This window comes from Medicago sativa, chromosome 8 (genome assembly GCF_051527215.1).
Source record: "Medicago sativa cultivar Bolivia chromosome 8, Bolivia_mono, whole genome shotgun sequence".
Classification (NCBI taxonomy): Eukaryota; Viridiplantae; Streptophyta; class Magnoliopsida; order Fabales; family Fabaceae; genus Medicago; species Medicago sativa.
This window is the reverse complement of record NC_140756.1, coordinates 34,542,722-34,560,216: the sequence shown is the minus strand read 5'-3', so window position 1 is coordinate 34,560,216 and position 17,495 is coordinate 34,542,722. Positions and strand designations below refer to the sequence as shown.

Genomic DNA, 17,495 nt, shown 5'->3' with positions numbered 1-17,495 from the left:
AAAATAAAAAGGTAGTTGAAAGATTAGTGAAGCAACAAAATGATTGTCGTATATTTTTTTTAAAACAAAATCATTGAAATATTAAGAAGTTGATAAATTTGGGAAAGGAAGGAGCACACACAAAATGGATGTAGTTGTAAAATATGGAGAAGTGCATGGGATTTTGCAAACTTATATAGGATATTCTCTAAGAATTTATTATTTCTCAAAACGATTTTTTCTTCCATATTGTACAATACCATATTAATACCATTTTATGGGTTTAATAACAGGTATTGAATTATGGTTGTTGAGCTTCAATCATCATTCAAGAATAAAGATTTGGCTCCCTAAAAAAATAAAGATATGGCAATAGCATTGTATTTTATGAGAGAAATTGTGCATATCTTTTGAGTAAAAAAAAAAGCTATATTATAACATTTTTGGGTTGTAAATGTTGATTTATGTTCAACTTAAGTGGAGAATTAAGACAAATACATGATGAATAATAGTTACTTATTTGGAGTCTTCCAATGGGCAATTTACTTTTTTTCTTCTTCAAGTTTTTTTAGTTAAATATTAGTGAACGTTTTAGTTTTGTATCATTAACATCACACATTAAATTTATATAGTGGAGATAAATAATGAATTTTAGAATAAGAGAGAGTGGAGAATAAGAGAGAGTGAGAATAAGCTCTTTTAGAAGTGCCACATAGACATAATGCTTGCATATCGTTAACTCAAGTTTCCTTTTAAGAGCCACACAGTTATTTTACTCGTAAAAAGTCATGCATTGAAGTCCAAAATTTTATTCTATTACTTAGGTACATCATTAAAAATACACTATTACTTTTTGTACAAAAATAACACATTTATTTGTAAGAAGTGGTAGATTAGTGGACAATATTCAATATGTTATTTACCATGTTAAACCACAATATATAATGAAATCCTAAGGCTAAAAAATTCCGTTAAACTTACAAAGATTATTAATTTGTACATCTCTTCAATTTTGGAACGCCTATACATGGAATCGTTAGAACGGAGACTTTAAATCAGCTCTATAGTAGCACTATAATAATGCAATTATTAAAAACATAAGGAGGTACTATACTATAATACAATGAAATAAGAAGGGGTGGCAGATTTTTGTAACTTAAGTTTAACTACATCATTATCATCATCATCATCATTCTCTATTACTTTCTTTTTTTAAGAAACGTCATTCTCTATTATTAATAATTAGATTAGATAGAATTTGAGAGGGACAAATTTTTATGAAGAAGATAGAAAGATATAGATAGATAAATAGATAGAAGATAGATAGATAGAAAGATATGGAAGATTCCAAAGCAATTCTTGTGAGGTAACAAATATTAGCAGACAAATAAAACCAATAAAACAAACATTTTTATAAGCTTATACATTAAAATGCATGTAAATTAAATACAGTAGGTGATAAAATACAAACCTTGTTGGAAAGGAACCCTCTCATATCTAATTCAAAAAAAAAAAAAACATTGATTTCTGCTGCACATAACCCCATTCTAGAATACACAATCCATAATATAAGGCCACAAACCAAAGAAAGTGAGTGAAAAATTCAGAACCTAAGGACAATAGGAGTTTTACCATGCAATGTATAGAGTGAAATATACAGCTATATCATAGACCGTGGAAAGAAATAAAAGGAATGAGAAAATGACTAAAAAATTAGATATAATTTCATTGGAGTAATTCCAGATATTACAAAACATTAGGTGATAAATATAACCATCCACCATATTACAAAATCAGCAAAAATAGTTAACATAAAAGTCAGAAGATCACTGATACAACGTTAAACAAAAATAATAATGAATAAACTTAAATTTTAATGTAATAATGATAATCACCTTTTCACATAAGAAGTGCCATTTAAAAAAAAAAAAAACTCTCCTTTCTCCAAAACCCTACAAAGAAAGGATATCCATTAGATAACAAAATATTAGAAGGAAATGAACATGAAGTTGGAAGAGAAAAATGAAAACTACCAAAACATAAAATTGAAGGAATGGAAGAGACAAAATTAATAATGATAACCACCTTTTCACATAAGAAGTGCCATTTTAAAAAAAAAAACTCTCCGTTCTCCAAAACCCTACAAAGAAAGGATATCCATTAGATAACAAAATATTAGAAGGAAATGAACATGAAGTTGGAAGAGAAAAATGAAAACTACCAAAACATAAAATTGAAGGAATGGAAGAGACAAAATAAGTTACAAATATATATACAGAGCTTCGTAGAAAATTTGTCTAACGAACTATGAATGCAATTTTTTTATAGGCAAAAAGTGGATAAAGTAGGAATAATTTTGGAATGTAACCATAAGCATATATCTTGGCCGTATGATCTACCTTTCTACAAATAAAAAGAAGAAATCCACTTTTTTTCATTGTTAACATGTATATTAATAATATATTGTCAATTATCAAACACCCTAAAAAAAAATCTAGAACAAAGACTAAACACGTGATTTAACTTGTTCAAGACACAATATATATATAATGAAATCCAAACGCTGCAACATTATTTTGGTAATATAAAGGCTAAAATATACCTTATACATATGTCTTTGTGAATGAAATATGGTTATTTCATCGGATAGACAAAATCTACCTCCTTCAATCTCCTCCAAATATTATTCACCCTTTGAAAAAAATGAGGAATCAAGTTTTTGCATGTTCTTGCAATGATTTTTATAGAAGATAAAAGCATGCACCAAATTTGTTTAATTTGTAGGTTATCAATATAAAACAATGAGTAGTGGAAAGAGCTACACAAATTAATTGGAAGTTACATAATAATTTTTCAATTTGTAGGTTATAAATTAAAAATATGAGTAGTGGAAGGAGTCACATAAATTAATTGGAAGTTACATAACAAAGAAGTCAAAAATGAAGGGGAAAAAAGTGAACCATATGGCATAAGCATGAGAGATTAATTAGAAAAGGGAGGCTTTGGTGAAGTGACACATCATCAAAATGTAGCTTAGAATACATGTATATAGAGAAGAAGGTAATTTGAGATGAATGCTCATTAATATAGTTCAGTTACAAAATTGGCAGGTCCAAATTGTAAGTCGTTTTGGCTCCTTAAGTAAGACGACATGGGTTTGATCCTTGGCTCTTACGTATGAAGACAATTTTGTTGAAAAGAAAGAACCAATATCATGTATCCACAAGTTCCTTGACTTAGATTAATAATTGCTAAACGACATTGAATGTTTATAAATAATGCAGACGATGGGAAAAAGATGCTCATATTTTTAGTGATTGGTTTTAATTTGTTAAGAGAGTGAGAAAGCAACTAGGTCATGTCATATTTCCTTCCCTAAATTATCTAAGTAACTACAAACTATGAATACAGTGCTATTGATTACTTGATTTCTGTACATTTGAATAAACGATGAAATGGATTCTCTAGATTCTAACGAAACATGACACTTGGTTGACTTGCCTCATAGTTGCAAACTAATCGGTTGTATTTGAATTTTGGAAAAGAACTAAAACCTGGTGGTACAGTTGATGAATACAAGGCTCTCCTTGTAGTAAAAGGTTTTAGACAAGGAGAAAAATATAGACTTCTTCGACACTCATTCACCAATCACAAGAATCATATCCATAAGAGTACTAGTCCCTTTAGTCGATGTTCATAACTCGATAGTACTCCAAATGGATGTGAAAGTTTTTTTTTTTTTTTATGGTGAACTAGAAGAAGAAATCTATTTGAAACAACCTGAAATTTTTGCGATTCATGGACAACAAAACAAGGTCAGTAAGTTAGATAATTCTTTGTGAGGTCTAACATAAACTCATAAGGAATGACATGAAAAATTTGACATTCTAATGTTATCGAATGAGTATAAAGTGGATGAAAGTGACTAATATATTTACAACAAATATGGAAATAATATTTGCACGATTATATGTCTCTATGAAGACGACTTGCTCATATTTGGTTTAAAGATTCATGTTATGAATTATGTGAAATCATTGTTTATCAACAACATTGATAAGAAAGACCTAGACAAAGTTGATGTAATTCTTGGTTTCAAGATTACTAGATCAGAAAAGAGAATCTTTTCGATGAATTTCACAAAGTTGAGAATATCTTAAGGAAATGTAATTATTTGACTGTAAACTTGCAAGCACACCTTATGATCCAAGTGTAAAACTTTTCAAGAACACTTGAGATGGTGTTAGACAACTAGAATATGCAAGCATCATTGGCAGCCTTTAGGTATGCCATTGAATGTATTAGACTCGACGTTGGCCACGTCGTGAGAATTTTGTTCAAGTTTACTAGTAGACAGATGAGAAGCATTGCCATTCTATTGAAAGAGTCATAAGGTGCCTTAAGAAGATTATGACTCTAGAATTACATTATGAGAAGCATCCTATTGTACTTGAATGGTACAAGATACAAATTAGAAGTATCATATTGTACATGAGTGGTACAAGATACAAAATTGAACATCCTTCAGATGAGCCTTAAAGGGACCAGTGACTGCATATTGAGCATCACTGGAGGAGTTGTTTGTTGAAACAAATGACATTGACTCAGTCCACTATGGAATGAATCTGAGACGAGAACACTAGAGAAAACTAGTGAAGAAGCAAGTTGATAAGATGCTTGTTAGTTGAGAACCCTTAGTAGGTAAAACTGTTTCCATAAGTGTTAATTCATTGTGATAGTACTGCAGCTATTACAAAAATTGAGAATCGTTACTACAACGGCAAGAGACGATTATTAAGGCACGAACACATAAAGAATTAGAGAGCTAGCTACTCTCAAAAGGAACAGTTGAAGTAGATCCTGTACGTACTGATGAAGAATTAGTAGATCCTTTGACGAGAGGAATAACTAAGAAAGTCTTAAACACATCCAATAGGATGGGAATAATGCCCAAAGGTCACAAGTGATGGTAACCCGGCCTACATGACTGGAGATCCCAATAAATAGGTTTAGTGGGTAATAACAAGTCATGAGTGATAGAACAGGCTATGAGAAAAGTAAGAAAGCATGATTCCTGCAGTGACAGAAGGAGGAAATAATAAAACTCTTAATTTGATCTATACTCTATGTGGAGTGGAGTACATAGCTACAGGAGTACTCTTGATAAACTCACCTATACGAATGTGGAACTAAGGCCGGTTCCTATGGAATTCGGGGCAGAATATCTAGAGCGTTCGTTAAAACTGGGATAGACGTGCAGGGCCATAAACACACGGGCTTTTAGGATACACGTTAGAAAAAGGTTTCTGTGTGGATTCTATGTCTGAGATAGAGTTCAATGCTGTAAGCAACTCTTGTTAAATCAGAATATTATCCACTATGTAAATCTTATGGAGACGTTTTTTTACGTTATTTTTGAAACCATTTTTTAAATTCAAGTGGGGGATTGTTGGAACATGTGCGGAAATTAAGTAAAAAGACTAAACACAAATTCTCATGTTGGGAGAACTAGTGTTGCGTTAATTGAAAAAAGTGGAAGTCCCACATCGGATGGAACACACACATTAGTAGTGTTTATATAGTGGGGGTGTACCTCTAATAGGGGTACATAATTATGTGAACGAAGTAAGCACTAGAGGAAAAATATATATATTGATCTATATTTTATTATTTGGAAATGATAAATTAAATAATTAATTTAATCATTATTAGAAAGTGTCCTCGTGAGCTTAGCTCAGTTGGTTGGACAATGCATAAAAATATCAAACCTCGGCCACTACCAAAAAAATCATTATTAGAAAGTGTTTTCTTAGTCCCCAAGTTGGTTGGACAATGCATAAAAATATCAAACCTCGGCCACTACCAAAAAAATCATTATTAGAAAGTGTTTTCTTAGTCCCCAAGTTTTGCTAAAATATTTTGGAATGCAATCTAGAATATTTTGGAACACAATCTGAAATATTTGGGTAGGCAATCTAATATATTTTATAGTACTTGATCTGAAATATATTTTGGTACTCAATTGAGATATTTTTGTACTATATCTAATATGTGACTTACTTATCACAAAGTAATGTATTACTTGTTCCCAAAGTTTCTCATTAATTAGTTGTGAATTTTCTCTATAAATAGAGAGCTCACACAGTGCATTCAACACACCGAAATTCGCAGTTGATGCTTCCTGTGTTTTTCCTCTCTTCTCCCTCCTTCGACTTGTGTTGACAAGTCCTTCTCCTTTTTCTACTCCTTTCTGTCCCTTCGAAATCGAGAGTGTTCTTAAGACCATATAGTCCCTTTTCGGTTTAATAAGAATGATCTTAAACATATATATTATTCTTCTTCAATTCATGGAGAAGTTAGATGTTAGAATGGTCATAGCACCATATTTGAGTGGTTGAAATACCATATTGATATTTTGAGATGTTAAAAATTAGAATGGTGGTAACACCATATTTGAGTGGTCTTAACACCACAATAGAGTGGTTACAATATCATATTGGTTTCAGTATTAAAAGAGTGGTCTTAGTACCATATCGAAGGTGTAATTCTCGAATGGTTTTCTACATTGCAGTAGTTAACCGCACAGTTGTAGCTGGGTTTGTTTTATCCTGGAGGCGGCATGGTTGATAGTCTGCCTTGCACAATTTTGGGCAGTGCCACGAAACGTCTTAAAGAGAGCGACCTAGTAACAACTTCGACAGAAAATAGAATTTGAAAAACCAAAATACTAACTTCGATAGAAAACCAAAATACAACAGTTTGGGAATCCAAAAACAACATTGTGTTTATATATTAAAATTTATTTTGTTAATCCATCCTTGGTCTTCTTTTCCAGGCTCCACCACCATCAAGTGGTAGTAATATTTAATTTGTAGGTTATTAATTTGGTTTTTCTATTTTCTTCAGCAGAAAAAGTTGGTTCTATTGTATAGTGTAAGCAAATCTCTATTTAAGGCTTGGGGTTGAGTCCAGTTGCTCATATTATCCCTTGTTTGTTTCTCCCAAAAATGGTGCTCGCTGGTAAAATTAGCACCGAAATAGGTGTTAAAGCATCCTCTGCCAAGTTCTTTAAACTATTCTCATCAGAGCTACACCATGTACAAAACCTTTGTGAAAGAGTCCATGAAACTAAACTGCATCAAGGTGATGACTGGCATGGCACTGATTCAGTTAAACAGTGGACTTATGTCATAGGTAATTATGTTTCTTAAGTCAAATAAACTACAACCAAATCATCTTGTTTTATTTTAATTTTATTAGCTGTAATTAATTTTGTTTATATTTTGATCTTTTTTTTTGAAAGATTTATATTTTGATCCTTGTTAGTTGAGTTCTGTGCGATTTCGGTCTATCACTAATCTTTTTGTTTTGAATAGGTTAAACTAATCTATCAAAATTGGCATCAAAATGAATCTAACGAGAGATTTTGAGAAGAGAATATTCTAAGATCACAAACACCACTAGGTCAACTTAGTTGGTTAAAAATCTGAATAAATGGCCTCAACAAACACCACCACTAGGTCAACTTAGTTGGTTAAAAATCTGAAGAAATGGCCTCAACAAAAAAAAAAAAAAAATTTGTGCCGTGATTTTTTTTAAATAGCTAAATATGAATTTACCATAAATTTTATTTCTGCTGAAAATCTCAAACTTTCATTCGTCATTAGAATAGTATAATCATATGTCCTCGTGAGCTTAGCTCAGTTGGTTGGACAATGCATAAAAATATGCAAGGTTCGGGGTTCAAACCCCGGCCACTACCAAAAAAAAAAGAATAGTATAATCATATTTAAAATGAGTTTTTTTTTGTACCAAAAAAAATAAGAGTTTTTTAAGGTGTTCATTTAAAATGAGTTTTTTTTTGTACCAAAAAAAATAAGAGTTTTTTAAGGTGTTCATAAAAGTTTAAAAGGTTGTATGATTAGGGTTTAAAATTAAAAAAAAAAAGTGTAATTATTTTTACGTGAAATAATCGGGGTTTCAATACAAATAAAATTTATTTTCTTTAATATATTTTTTTTTTGACAAATTTAATATATATATATAGATAGATAGATATTTGAAGATACCAGTTTAATTAAACAAAGCAATATATTGATGCATTGTAATAGAGAACCAAAATGATATTTGTACAAATATTTTGAAACAACTTTCGCATGAACAAAAAAAATAGATTCCTATGAGTTGTCGGTAACTAAGGATTTTATCTCTTTAACAACTAACGACTTCTACAATTAAAATATGAAAGAAAATAGATAAAAAGTTGGTCCTGCAATTCCAAATTTATTAATTAGATTCTTGATCTTTTCTATTTTTTTTTTATTCATTTTCTAAATGTACATGTTAAAGTACAAATGAGGATCTATTTAAGAACTCTTTTTAGTTTACGACTATTGGAGTTATCGAATTATGTTTTTATCTTTGAAGGATAATAAATGTTTTTATTAAAGAACTATAAATAAATTATGTATACACATAAGACTCATTTAAAAACTTTTATTTTTTATTTTAGTACCATTTTTTATGCTCTTAAACTCTTATTGTATTCTTCACCTCTCACTTTTTTTTTCCTTTCTCTCTATTGTTTTTTATACATAAAAAGATAGAAGAAATGATTATTTTCAAGTAACTACAAAAATGAGGATAATTGCGTACGAAATAGTCGTTTAAGGTTTGTGCATTATTTTTAAGGAAATGATTAATTATGTTGATTTCAACGATAAAATTAGTATCTTTTACTATAATACCTTTATTAATTGTTGTTAGTAAAGTAGTTAAATTGGATGAAATTAAATAAATAAGAGTATAATAATGATAAAAATAATAAATACTACATTGCTATTATAAAGTGACAATTATTTCAAGATAGAAATAAAAGTTAAAAAGACAATTATTTTGAAAGAGAATGAGTAGTTTTATTTATCATGATATTGATGGAGTATTTTGAAACATCTACCCAAACACTAACTAACACAATAAATATATGTTATCCTGACTTCTATGCGTTAGTGTGGGGTGGGGAATGCGTGAAATGAGTTAACACACACATGTAAAACAAGGAGAATTGAGAAATACTTATATAGATACAACAACAAATCAAAAATATTTAGATACACACTCATTAAAATATTTATCATTTAATTATTTTAAAAATATATATTATTTAATTCTTTTCTTTTTCATCCTTTTCCCATCGATCATGTGTGTGTGTCTAAATGACTCATTTTTATGCTTGTGACCAAGCAAGTGTTTATCCTGAAACAAGTTTACGAAAACTGCAGTGAAGAGGCATTCTTGTATGGGCAGAAATATAAATGAATAGTATTTGGTCACATACTTATCAAAAACCTTTTTCTCAAATGACTAAATCATTTTATTATCAATTTCCTTTTTATTATTAAAAAAAATCTTTTGATGTGTGTGTGCCCAAACACTATACATTTATATTTGTGACCATGATAGACTTTCTTCTGCCGTGAATTCACTCTGTCTGTTCACTGCCGTGAATTCACTATACTGTCTGTTCAGTGCTTATCCTTTTATAGGTGTCTTTGTTTTAGTCGTTAGGATAGAGATAAATGTTTCGCTTTACAGGTCTTGTTAATGAATGCTCTAGAGCATTCTTTAAATCTTTAATAATCAAAAATTTGGAAAATATTTTTTAAAAAGTTAAATATTACAAATTCTAATACCTTGATTATATAGATTTTTATAAAAACTTACTATTAAAGGTTTTTGAAGAGTGTCTCAGAGACACTTAACATTTTCCTTTACACATTCCTTAGCCATTAATGCCGACATTCCAGCAAAAAAATATTTTTTCTTTTGCGTATTTCTATTGTTCTGTGGGATATTTTTTCTGTTTCAGTTTGTGTATGGCTATCACTTCTTTGGAAAACCTTGCAAAGAGACCTTGATTATATATATTTCTATATTCAACGTTTTTATTTTTCTTTGTATTGATTTACCACGACATCACAACACAGATGGCAAGGTACACACATGTCATGAGATTATTGAAGATCTTGATAAACAGAACAAAAAAATCACTTTCAAGCTCTTCGGTGGAGACATTGATGAACACTACAAGGTCTTTAAGATCATCCTTGAAGTAATTGATAAGGCCGGTGGAAGTGCTGCTGTTAAATGGACTATTGAATATGAGAAAATCAATGAGGATATTGATCCTCCAAATGGCTATATGGACTACTTTGCCAAAAGCACTAGAGACATGGATGCTCATCTTGTCAAGGCTTAATTAGATCCAATTGATAAGTCATAAAGAAAGTAATAAATAAGTAGTTATGGCTTAATGGGGCTGCCTTTGTGGATATAAGTCGTTATTTTATTATTAGTGTGATGTTTGTATGGAACAATAATGTGTTTATAATTTAGTGTGCCTTAAATCATGTAATGTATAAATAAATAAATGGATATTTGTGCTTTGCAGTTAATCTATGCAATTTGTGAAATGTTTTTTTTTTTTAAAAAAAAATTATTCGCATAATCTCCTTAACACTACAATTCATATGTGTCGCTCACAACAAACAAACAAACACATCCACCTTCTAATTCCTGATTGTGCTATGTTTCGAAATTATTTGTAAGTTTAGTTGGTTAATTTACCATTAGTAGAATACTTAAGCTCTGTCAAAGTAAAAATTTAAGAATTTTAACATAAAATTTAGAATTGAAAATGATATTTCTTTTAAGCCGGATATTAGTAACAATGATCCATATTCTTCATATATGATAATAATTATTTTTATATGATTTATTTTTTATTCTAATTAATAAAAATGTATTTCCCTTAAAAAAATAAAAATGTATTTTTCTACCAAAACAAAAACGATAAAAACGCATTTTTAGAAGGGAATTTTTTTTTTTTAAAATTATATATTAAATTTATATATGATTTAGCAGGTTATAATAAATATTTCGTAAATTAGATCATGGCATAATTAACATTGGTTGGGGGAACAAGTAGTGGGCCGCATAATTTAATTTGATAGGTCTATTATAGTGAGTGTAATCAAATTTCTATTTAAGGCATCTGGTTTCATACACCATCATATCATAAAACATCCCTTATTTATTTTTTTTCTTCTCTTTCTTTCTATTATTGTGTATTTAGTTTTTTTTTTTTTCTATCCAAAAATGGTGCTCGCTGGTAAGCTTATCACTGAACTTGGCATTAAAGCACTAGGGGAGAAGTTCTTCAAAAAATATGCATCAGAACTTCATGAAGTGCAAAACGTTTGTGAAAGAGTTCATCATGGTAAGCTTCACGAAGGTGAAGATTGGCATCACAGTGATTCCGTTAAACATTGGACTTTTGTCATAGGTAACTATGTTTCCAATTCAATTGGCTTGAAAAATATTTTATGTTTATTTTTTTTTAATGATGATTATAGTTCTAATAAAAAAAGTTTTTTTTTTTTTTGAAACATAAACAACTTCTTTTGAGAAAAGTATCCTCTCAAAAGGTTTTTTTTTTAGAAAACATAAACAAATTCTCTCCAGAAAAGTATCCTCCGCTTCTCTCTAGAAAAGTTGTGTTCCTCTCCCTCCGTCCAAACACGCCGTACGAGGCTAGTAAAGATGTAGCCATCTGTTGGGTGGTGCGTGCGCCTCTTGCGGCTGCACCACCTCCATCCACCTTCTAAAAGGGTTACGCCGCCACGTTGGATCTTATGCATGGTGGCTGCTTCGTTTTTTGTTATTTTTCAACGTTTTCTGTTCTGTTTCAATGTTTTAGGTCCGACTTCGTATTATTTGATCTGATTTGATCCAGATCTGCGTGTTATGAGTTAGAGTGTGCTTGCCTTGCTTTCCAGTCACGGTTGGCTGCTACGTCGGCGACCTCATCTATTGTTGTTCACATTTTTTTGTGGTGGTGAGGAGGACGTGATGCTCTGCGGAGGCAGAGTTCACGGGATATGGTGGGTTTGTGGTAGAGAGGAGGTTGTAATGCGTAGTATTTTGAGGTCACTGAGTTTTGGTGGTGATGGGGGTGGTGGCTCGGTTGGAGTTTCATGTGGTGGTGGTGGTGATAAAGTGGTGGATTTTAGGAGGTGAGAGAGTGTGTCGTCGGTGGTAACAACAGATATGGTGGTGTAAGGTGGTTCACTACATGAAATCTGGGAGTTTGTCAGGGGCGGAATCCCTGGCAAAAAGGCTGAAAGCCATGTGAAATTGTGATTTGATAGGGGTTTTGTCATGGGTTGAATCCCTAGCAAAACAGGTCATCGCAAACATTTTGCGAGGGGTTAAACCACTGGGAAAAAACGAGGACCTTTCCTTATAAAAAGCCTTGACAAAATCCTTGGCAAAAGCCCTAGCAAAATCCTTGTCTCAAGATCTGATGCACCTACTCTGATTTTTCTGACGCACTACTTTCTGACGGAGAGGTCAAATCTGCAAGCAAATAAGCGAGGGGTATTGCGAGGGGCAGCCCCGAGCAAAAGGTAATATAAAAAAAATCATTTTTTAAAATGTAATTAATTGTTTTAAAAATCATTTTATTAAACCTCTACCCCTTTTACATTTTTTATATCCTTTTTATTTTGACACAATTCCTCCCTTCTTCTGTATCTTTTCTCTTTCTCCGGTTCGTAACATTCTTCCATAATCACTGGCCATCTTTGAACACAAATTATTCCTTTCAAAGCCATCTTCGTGAATCTTAAGCTACTTCAATTAAAAAGTATACCAGCTTCATAGATGGCTATTTTCAATTCCAAATGGATTCGAACAATTTAAAAACTATATATAAGGCTTTCCTCATTTCAATCAATATGACTTTTTTTTATTTATTTGAACAAGCATTTCAAGCAATATTCTTGATTTATGTATTATCAATAACAGTGGTAACAATCTCAAAATAACAAACTTGGCCCTTTAAAACTTCAGTAAAGTCACTTCACTCCATATCAAAAACATTAACAAGAGAAGAGCAAACTAGGTACATTAACAAGCAACATCCTAGAAACAAGAAAAAAAACATTAACAACAAACTGGGTACGGTGGGGGGGAATACATGCGAGGTAAAGTTGAAAAGGAAGAAAAGTGTACATTCAAAATAGAGAATGAATTTCAACAATCGAAATGAGCAATTGATTCAATGGTTTATAAATTGTCTGATTTCGAATAGAAGGGGAAATTAGGTTTAATAAAAACTGGGGCTTTTTCTTTAGATTTACAAACCGAACATGATGATGAAATTAAACAACAGGTAGCTCGATCTATATCAAAATAACAAATTTTTCCACTTAAACAAAAACATATGTTTTGGCCTTCAACAACAAAATAGAAAAATTAAAGAACTAAATGAGTAAACTAAATAATAGATGGCTTAACATGAACAAAGAGAACACAACAACGGAGCTGCAAACTCCGGCGCGGTGGCTATAGATGAATGCACGGTGGCGAGAGAAAAATGGGTCACACAAAAGAGTTCTCCTTTGGGATGTGTTTGGTTTGGATGAGAAGTTGTGAAGAGAGAAAGTGGTGAGAGAGAGTGTAAGAAGAGAGAATTATGTGAGAAATAGAGTAGGTTTGATGTATTGTTTGAGAGAAGAGAGATTGAAGAGAAATAGAAGAGAGAGAAATGTTGATTACTTTCAAGTACTAAAATACCCCTCAATTAAAAAAACCTTAAAAATAAATTTTATAAAATCTAATTGGTAGAATTTAGATTATTTAAACTATTTTTTTTTATCAATTTAAGGTAATTAATTAAATTATTATATCTAATCAAATTTAACTTCTTCAGATATATGTAAAAAAAAATTGTTATAAGATATAAGCGAATTATTGATTGATTAAATTGTTAACATATTTGTTATATACTAATAAACTATTATTAGATGAAATGAAAATTTCAAAAAAAAAAAAAATAGATCAAATGAATAGGTAGCTAATATGCGGTTAGCAAATAGTACGTGAAGAAATTAATCACTGAGCATAAAACAAAGCAAAAAGCAATCTGTCAAAACAAAAAAGAAAATAATAAGCACAACAAGACAAAATTAGAAGAAAATGGTGAATTTGGAAATTGGAAAAATGTGGCCTTTCTCCCTTCATTTCTTCCAAAATGAGCGAAGATTGTTAAAAGCAATGGGTCCCACCACTTTTGTATCTCTCTCTCCTTTTTCTCTCCCTTCCAAACTAAAGAAATTTGTTCTCTCCTCTATTTCTCTCTTATCTCTTTCTCTCTTCCTTGTTTCTCTTCAACCAAATAGGCCCTTGGTGAAACTAAAGGGCCCAATAGAAAGCTCTCGTTGGGGGGATGAAGAAAACGGTCTCACTTTGTTTGATCGGTGAACCGACGCTCAAAATGGCACCGAAAATGGTGGTCGATGGTGTGGTTGTGTGAAGGAATAAGGAAGGGTGGTACGCTTTCTAAGTTTTGAACTTGGTTATGTTCTTTGGAGAGATAGCAAGTGATAAAAGAAAAGGTTGTGATGTGTGTGTATTTGTATGGTCCACCAAATCAATAGGTATAAAAAATGAGGGAGAGATAAACGTGTGGTGTGTGTTTGCTTCAATAAAAAAAATTAAAAATCAAGCAATAAATAAGAGAGTGAAAAGTAAACAAATGGCTTGCATACCCTGCCACTCCCATGTGATGTTGTCTCAATTTAAATTTCAATTTTTCCGCTTTACACTTTGCTAGGGTTATTTGAATTTGCGGGTCCCTCCTTGCATAAAGTTGTTTTCCCAGGGGCGTCCCTGGATTTGCTCCTAGGAAATTTTCCAGGGGTTCAAGGCCCAGTCAAAGATCCCTGGGAAATGGACATATGTCTTGTAGTGGTTGTTGATGCGGCTGGTCAGCCTTTGGGGAGTCGGTTTGTCCATGGTTGTCTCATTGGTGATGGTGTGGTGATTGTGATGGGGGGTAATGTCACGTTTCTTGTGCGTGGTTGATTGTTGTAGTCGTGTCAGCCGTGCTGCGAAATGGTTGGGGGAGATTATGGAGGTGTAGGTTTGCGTGGTGGTGTGTGGTGGTTTTAGTTGTGTTGTTTAGATGAGGTGGTCGTGTAAAATAAGGACTCGGATCTGGCGTTGGAATATTTGATGAACAAGAGCCGATTAATTGGGGTGGCAGATGTTTTTTAGGTAGGGAAATGGATGTTTTATTGGTGATTTTTTTGGTGTTTTTGTGGATAGTATTGAGCTCTCGGTGTTTCAGTTGTAGGCCGCCTCCGTTTTTAAGTCCATATCCGTTGTCGCTAGCTCTTGGTGCTTTTGGTTAATTTTGTGTTTGGGTGCTTAAGTGTAGGTGATTTTTGAGTTGAGCCTTTTCCTTCTCTGATTTGATTTATGCTTGCTACACCGCCCATCATGTTGAATGTCATACAGATTTGTGTTTTGGATTTTGATGGGTCGGTCGCTTTTGCTTCGAGATCGGGAGTTAATGTCTAATTCCTTGTTTGTTTGGCTGGTCATGATGTCTTCTCTGGGTAGGGGGGGGGGTGCCTTACTGATTTGATTCTAGAGTTTGGTGGGGCGATCGCTTTTGATTCGAGATCGGGAGTCAGTGTTTTGATTCAAGTTTTCCTTTGGGCTAATTTTGGTTTTTTCATTGGTTGATCGGGGGTAGAGCAGTGTTGGTGGCCGACTAAGCATTGAAATATGTCATTTTCGGGTGTGGCTCAATTAAGGTGATAAGAAGAGGTTGTTTGATTTAGATGGGTGTTTTGTTGGGTGAGCAGCGAGTGACGGGGGTTTATGGATTTCGTTGGTTGTTTGCGATGGAGTTTGATTTAGGTGATGAAGTTGGTTTTGGTTGTTGTTGTTCTTATAGGTGTTTAAGGTAGGTCTTGGTTAGGTGATTGGCGTATGGTGTCTTTTATGGTGTTTTTTTTTCTCGATATTCCGCCTATATACAGTGCCTTTTGTCATGTAATCACTGATACTGGTCTCTGTTCGTCTTGATCAGGGCCCTATTTTAAATAAATTTTGCCGTTCAAAAAGAAATAAACAAAGGTTTTGCGAGCTGAAGAACACCAAGGAGGGCAATAATTTGTCTAACAAAAAGTATACTTTGAAGACGATAATTTGAACCTAAGGACCTAAACAACCTATAAAGGCAATAATATACGTAATAAAAGAAATTTTTGCATAAATTATTAATATATAACGATGGCAATAATTTAAACCAATAGTGACTTAATTTGTAAATAGTTTAATAGATTATAATGAATTAAGTATTTAATATATGTATGTATGTATGTATGTATGTATGTATGTATGTATGTCAAATAAATAAAGTTAAGTTCTCAAAAATCATTATTTTGAAATCAGTATTATCACATAGTGTCTCTGTGAGTTTAGCTGAATCGGTAGAAATATTGCATAATATATAGGAGACGAAGTTCGAACTCTGAACGCTTCACTTCTCCACTTAAATATGTATCCATATAAATGAAAACAATAAAATACTTTTATTTTTAGAAATATTGTATCCTTATCAATATCTTTTTATTTTTAATTTTTTTTGGTGAAACTAAACTTTTTTATATTCCTATTAAAAAAACATATTTTATTTTTCTTTAGAGGAAAAAAGCGTATTTTATTGTTATATATTGGTATTATAATTGCCTCTGACATAACAACAGATGGCGAGGTACACACATGCAATGAGACTGTCGAAGAAGTTGATGATCAGAACAAAAAAATCACTTTTAAACTGTTTGGTGGAGATATTGAAAACTATAAGGTCTTCAAGGTTATCTTAGAAGTGCTTAACAAGGCTGATGGAAGTTCTGCTGTTAGATGGACTATTGATTATGAGAAGAACAATGAGGATGTTGATACTCCAAATGGATGGATGGACTACCTTAGCAAATGCACTAGAGATATTGATGTTCATCTTGTCAAGGGGGAAAAGGTAGCTCTATAGGTTAACGGAGTTGGCTTTTATGGATATAACTAAGTGTTCATCTTTATAATTGGCTAGAGTGCGCATATAAAATAAAATGAAAGCTAGTGTGATGTTTGTATAATGGCATGCAGCATAATCATGCATATTTGCTTCACTTGAACCTTCGTTTGTATCAAATAAATGTGTCGGTGATGTCTTGAGGAGTGTATCTTATATTGTGTGATGCAAATAAATGGATATTTGTGTACTTTGAAGTTTAAATTTGTGTATAAATTCTCATTTATTTAAGGTTAGTTTGCCAAATCTTCATCAGTACGTGGTACTAAAGCATTAAGTAGAAGATAGTTCAAGAAAACCAATTTCAAGTTAAACACGATATTTCTTTTATATAAGCTGATTACTTTTGATAGTAATACTAAACTGCGCAAAGAATTTAACGACCAAATTAAAAAAAGTCTATTTAACAATCATTCTTTAAACATAGCAAATTATAAGAAATCAACCACAAAACAATTCACAAAACTAGACAATACTCAAACCAAACTTAATTGCAATAAAACAAGCCAACACTAAAGAACACAAAGTATATGAATTAATGTATTGAAACTTAATTGAAATTAGATTGCGA

General features: G+C 31.9%; 2 protein-coding genes and 1 long non-coding RNA gene across 3 annotated transcripts; all 3 read left to right on the top strand.

The window, feature by feature from the left end:
- Positions 1 to 6,957: 6,957 nt before the first annotated feature.
- On the top strand, positions 6,958 to 10,433 carry LOC146898702 (MLP-like protein 43). The gene is made up of 2 exons (XM_085734132.1): positions 6,958 to 7,173; positions 9,966 to 10,433. Exons 1-2 carry the CDS (start codon positions 6,987 to 6,989, stop codon positions 10,235 to 10,237), a joined length of 459 nt encoding a protein of 152 aa, XP_085590258.1. The 5' UTR covers positions 6,958 to 6,986; the 3' UTR covers positions 10,238 to 10,433.
- On the top strand, positions 7,183 to 9,625 carry LOC146898703 (uncharacterized). Its single transcript, XR_015022198.1, has 2 exons — positions 7,183 to 7,443; positions 7,500 to 9,625. It is a non-coding gene; the product is annotated as an uncharacterized LOC146898703 (long non-coding RNA).
- A 622-nt stretch (positions 10,434 to 11,055) lies between the features above and the next one.
- LOC146898701 (MLP-like protein 31) lies at positions 11,056 to 17,128 on the top strand. Its single transcript, XM_085734131.1, has 2 exons — positions 11,056 to 11,323; positions 16,602 to 17,128. Exons 1-2 carry the CDS (start codon positions 11,137 to 11,139, stop codon positions 16,883 to 16,885), a joined length of 471 nt encoding a protein of 156 aa, XP_085590257.1. The 5' UTR covers positions 11,056 to 11,136; the 3' UTR covers positions 16,886 to 17,128.
- The last annotated feature ends 367 nt before the right edge of the window (positions 17,129 to 17,495 follow it).